At 33.7% G+C, this 4,292-nt stretch overlaps 1 protein-coding gene across 2 annotated transcripts in view; it reads right to left on the bottom strand.

Annotated features, from left to right (window-relative positions):
- Positions 1 to 267: 267 nt before the first annotated feature.
- si:dkey-240h12.4 (death-associated protein kinase 2) overlaps positions 268 to 4,292 on the bottom strand; it is a 26,660-nt gene continuing 22,635 nt past the window's right edge. Inside the window, exons 11-12 of one of the 2 annotated variants that reach the window (XM_067426147.1) lie at positions 4,260 to 4,292; positions 268 to 1,309 (exon numbers count right to left, since the gene is read on the bottom strand). The exon at positions 4,260 to 4,292 is cut by the window's right edge and continues 54 nt beyond it. In XM_067426147.1, the coding sequence (XP_067282248.1) occupies positions 1,229 to 1,309; positions 4,260 to 4,292 (114 nt within the window). In that variant the 3' untranslated portion in view covers positions 268 to 1,228. The remainder of the gene's footprint in view (positions 1,310 to 4,259) is intronic. The other variant, XM_067426146.1, reaches the window with a different exon arrangement.

Raw genomic sequence — 4,292 nt, 5'->3', positions numbered from 1 at the left:
CTATCCCCTTATACTGCCCCTTCCCCTAAACCTACCCATCACAGGAAACATTCTGCATTTTTACTTTTTCAAAAAAACATCATTTAGTATGTTTTTAAGGCCATTTGAATTATGAGGACATTTGATATGTCCTCATAAACCACATTTATAGTGTAATACCAGTGTAATACCCATGTAGTTATACAAATTTGTGTCCTCACAAACCACATAAACAGGCTCTCACACACACACACACACACACACACACACACACACACACACACACACACACACACACACACACACACACACACACACACACACACACACACACACACACACACACACACACACACACACACACACACACACACACACACACACACACACACACACACACAAAAGGTTGGGATTGGCAAGATTTTTTTGATGTCTCTAAAGGTTAGACAGTTAGGAAATATTTAAATTTAATATAATACGTTTCTTTTTTAATATGCTTTGTATAATAAATATAATTTATTCCTATGATGGCAAAGCTGAATTTTCTGCAGTCATTACTTCAGTCTTCATTGTCACAATGATCCTTAAGATAAAATTCTAAAATTATGATTTTCTATATTAATGTTGAAAACATTTGCGTTGCTTAATATTTTTGAGGAAACAGTGACACATTTTTCAGGATTCTATGATAACTAGAAAGTTCAAAAGAACAGCTTTTATTTGAAATAGATTTTTTTACCAATATAAAACTCACTTTTGATCAATTGAATGCATCCTTGCTAAATAAAACTATTAATAAAAAGAAGAACACAAAACTTTTGAACGGTAGTATATATAGCTTAACTACATAAATGGCCCCTATAGTAACTTTGCAATCCCACTGAAATAAACCTGAAAAAAAAAGTTCTCCTTCAAGACACCTGACCCTCCTGTAAACAGCACTTCAGGTAAAAGAATCACACTCAGTCTGTCAGAGGTAGAACTCTATGAACATGCTTGCATATTAGTATAGAAAACCACAATGATCTCACTGGCCACATCCTTCTTTCAGATGACGTCAACCACTGTAACTGGATATATAGCGGGTGTTTGGGCAATCGCATGCACTGAGGTTCGATGCCTTTGGATGAGAGAAGAGATTGCGGCCTCTGTCTCTCCCTCTTGGCACTACAAGGTACTGCAGGTTGAGCGCTGCCACGTCCATACAAGGGAGATGCTTGTGGTTTTTGACTCCCTCTATCTGGGAGATTTATGAATTGCTACTAAGACGTCTGCGTAAGAGAGAGGCAGGTTTTGTGCCTGTATCCTCCTGATCGCTCTCACAGTCTCTCTGATTGGAAAACAGCAGGAAAATGAAGCACTGCATTATTTACAAGAATTAATCACATATCCTCTGTATTTCTTATTAAGATTTTTGCGCAAAAAAAAGCCATTTAAATTTGTATTTATGCTGTACATCATGGTAGTGTTTATCGTTATGTCTTTAAAGGGTTAGTTCGTCCAAAAATGAAAATTCCGTCATTGGTTATTCGCTCTCATATTCTTTCAAACCTGTAAGACCTTCGTTCTTTTTCGGAACACAAGTTAAGATATTTCTGATGAAATCCGAGAGCTCTCTTACCCCTCTATAGACAGCAATTTAATGAAGACTTTCAAGGTCCAGGAAGGTAGTAAAGTCATCGTTAAAATAGTCCATGTGACTCCAGTGGTTCAACCTTTTTTTATGAAGCGACGAGAATACTTTTTGTGTGCAAAAAACAAACAAAAATAAAGATTTTATTCAACTATTTCTTCACGTCTGTATAAGTCTTCAACGCTGTTGGCGTAAATGCAGTCCAGTGTTTTAGAGTTACGCCAGAGGTATGCCACAACACCGGCTTACCATTGGCCGATTGTTCACGTAAGCACCACAACGCATGCGTGGGACGCTGATGCAGGAGCTGACCAACGTAAACTGCGTAGGAGACTGACACAGATGAGAAGAAAATAAAAAATCTTTATTTTTGTTTGTTTTTTGTGCACAAAAAGTATTTTTGACGCCTCATAAAAAAAAGGTTGAACCACTGGAGTCACATGGACTATTTTAACCATTTTTTTTTACTACCTTTCTGAACCTTGAAAGCGTTCATTATATAGCTGTCTATAGAGGGGTCAGAGAGCTCTCAGATTTCATCAGAAATATCTTCATTTTTGTTCTGAAGATAAACGAAGGTCTTAAGGGTTTGGAACAACCTGAGGGTGAGTAATAAACTAATGATTCAGATTTTAAATATTTAATAAATACATTTAATTTATTTATTTATTATTATTATTTTGTCCAGCAAAGATGATTTTTGTTTATTATGCTAATGAAAATATAAATGACAGTCATTATTGAGAAAATGTTAACAATTTAAAATCAAAATTAAAACATTAGGGGTGTAACGATACATTCATGTCACGATTCGATACATATCACGATACTGAACTCACAATATAATACTATTGCAATACGCAGTACTCCAAGACATAGGAAGGACAAGGAAAAGGTTAACGAAAATGTACTGTTGATTAAAAGGCTAAATTTGGTATTACAATGAGGGTGAAACTTAATAGGTTTGGATTTGGTGTTGGTAACCAAATGCACAGGACAATTGTGATACCATATAAAATATATAATAAAAATATTCATGATTCTGAAGATGAAAATTTTATTTATATACAGAATTATATACAGAATTATTTTAGACGAATATGCTTGCACTCTGTCACTGAGATATATTTAAAATAATGTAGACCACTTTTTACTGGTAAAATAAGACATTTGGCATTATCAGGACCAACAAATATTCCTCCATTGCATTATTATACATTATATTCAACATTATATATAGTAGTTTAATGTAGCACGGATACTAAAACTCTCTGAACTTAATTTTTTCTCACACAGTAATTTTTACTTTGGCTGAACTATCCACAATACAGATTGTCACTATCCACAATACACATTGTTTCATTTTTGTATTGCGATATATTGTGGCGATATATTGTTACACCCCTAGAAAACATCTGTCCATATTACAGCGATGAGCTGAAGAATGAAACCATTGCGCAGAATTTTTCTCATTCGCTTTGGCTCAATTCTCAAGTCTCTCAAAACAATAGGTTCAGATCTGTGAACAGTTAGGAATGTGTGGTGGTGTTAGTAGAGGACACAATAGACTGTTAAAAATGACCAAGCAACTGTGAATTTTCAGATTACATGTTTACACATCTGACTTTATATCTCGCAATTCTGACTATTTACATCACACAATTCTGACTTTATGACTTGCAATTGCGAGTTTTTATCACAATTCTGAGAAAAGTCAGAATTGCGAGTTATAAAGTCAGAATTGGGAGTTATAAAGTCAGAACTGTGAGATATAAACTCGCAAATGGGAGAAAAAAATAATTCTGGCTTGATCCTACTCAATTCTGACTTTATAGCTCGCAAAAGAAAAAAGGCTAAATTGTAAGATGTAAACACAATTGTGAGATAAAAAGTTGCACATATCTTTTAAAGGGTTTTATTCTGTGGTGGAAACAAACCTCTATAGTATTTAGCTACTATGTAGTAACATTTCAATAAATAATTTGATTAAATGAACATTGTGTACGTACATGTTTTTACATTGTACTTATATTTTAAAAATACCTTCTGTAATTACAATCTATAATTAATAAAATCTATAAATACACTGGTGAACCTGTCATACCACAAAACCTGTCCCTAACCATACTCCTATCCCACCTCAATAGCAATACAATATGCACATAGTAAATACACTGTACTTGTTTTTTATGATGTAAGTACATCAAATAGTGTGACCAAATGTCTGATTTCTTTTTATGTACAACAGTATTGCCTTTTTTTTCTAGTATGTTTTTTAACCTACTGTTGAAATCTGTATCTAAAAAGCTAAATGTAGAGCGTTTAGTTAAAAAACAGACAGCCGCCGCTAAAAAGTGTGACATTTGCACTTACAGTTTAGAGAATGTTAAGACTGTTTTGAAAAAATGTGCTAAAGCGTTTGAGAACATTTTTATTACTCTGAAGCTGCTTTGAAACAATTTCTATTGCAAAAATAAATATTAAATAATAAAAATAAAGATGACTTGACATGATATTTGGTGGCTTGCTCCACAACTCAAATACAAAAACAGGTTTTATTTTATTTACCTGCTTAATTATTTGACTACAATTAATATTAAATAAATTAAAGTATTTTTGGAGGGAATATAAAAATGTTTTTACTTACCAGTTCTTGTTGCTCTGGACCCCGGGCCTTACA

The sequence above is a fragment of the Pseudorasbora parva genome, chromosome 19 (genome assembly GCF_024679245.1).
Source record: "Pseudorasbora parva isolate DD20220531a chromosome 19, ASM2467924v1, whole genome shotgun sequence".
NCBI lineage: Eukaryota > Metazoa > Chordata > Actinopteri > Cypriniformes > Gobionidae > Pseudorasbora > Pseudorasbora parva.
Note: the sequence above shows the minus strand (reverse complement) of the source record. Positions and strands in the feature narration are given on the sequence as shown.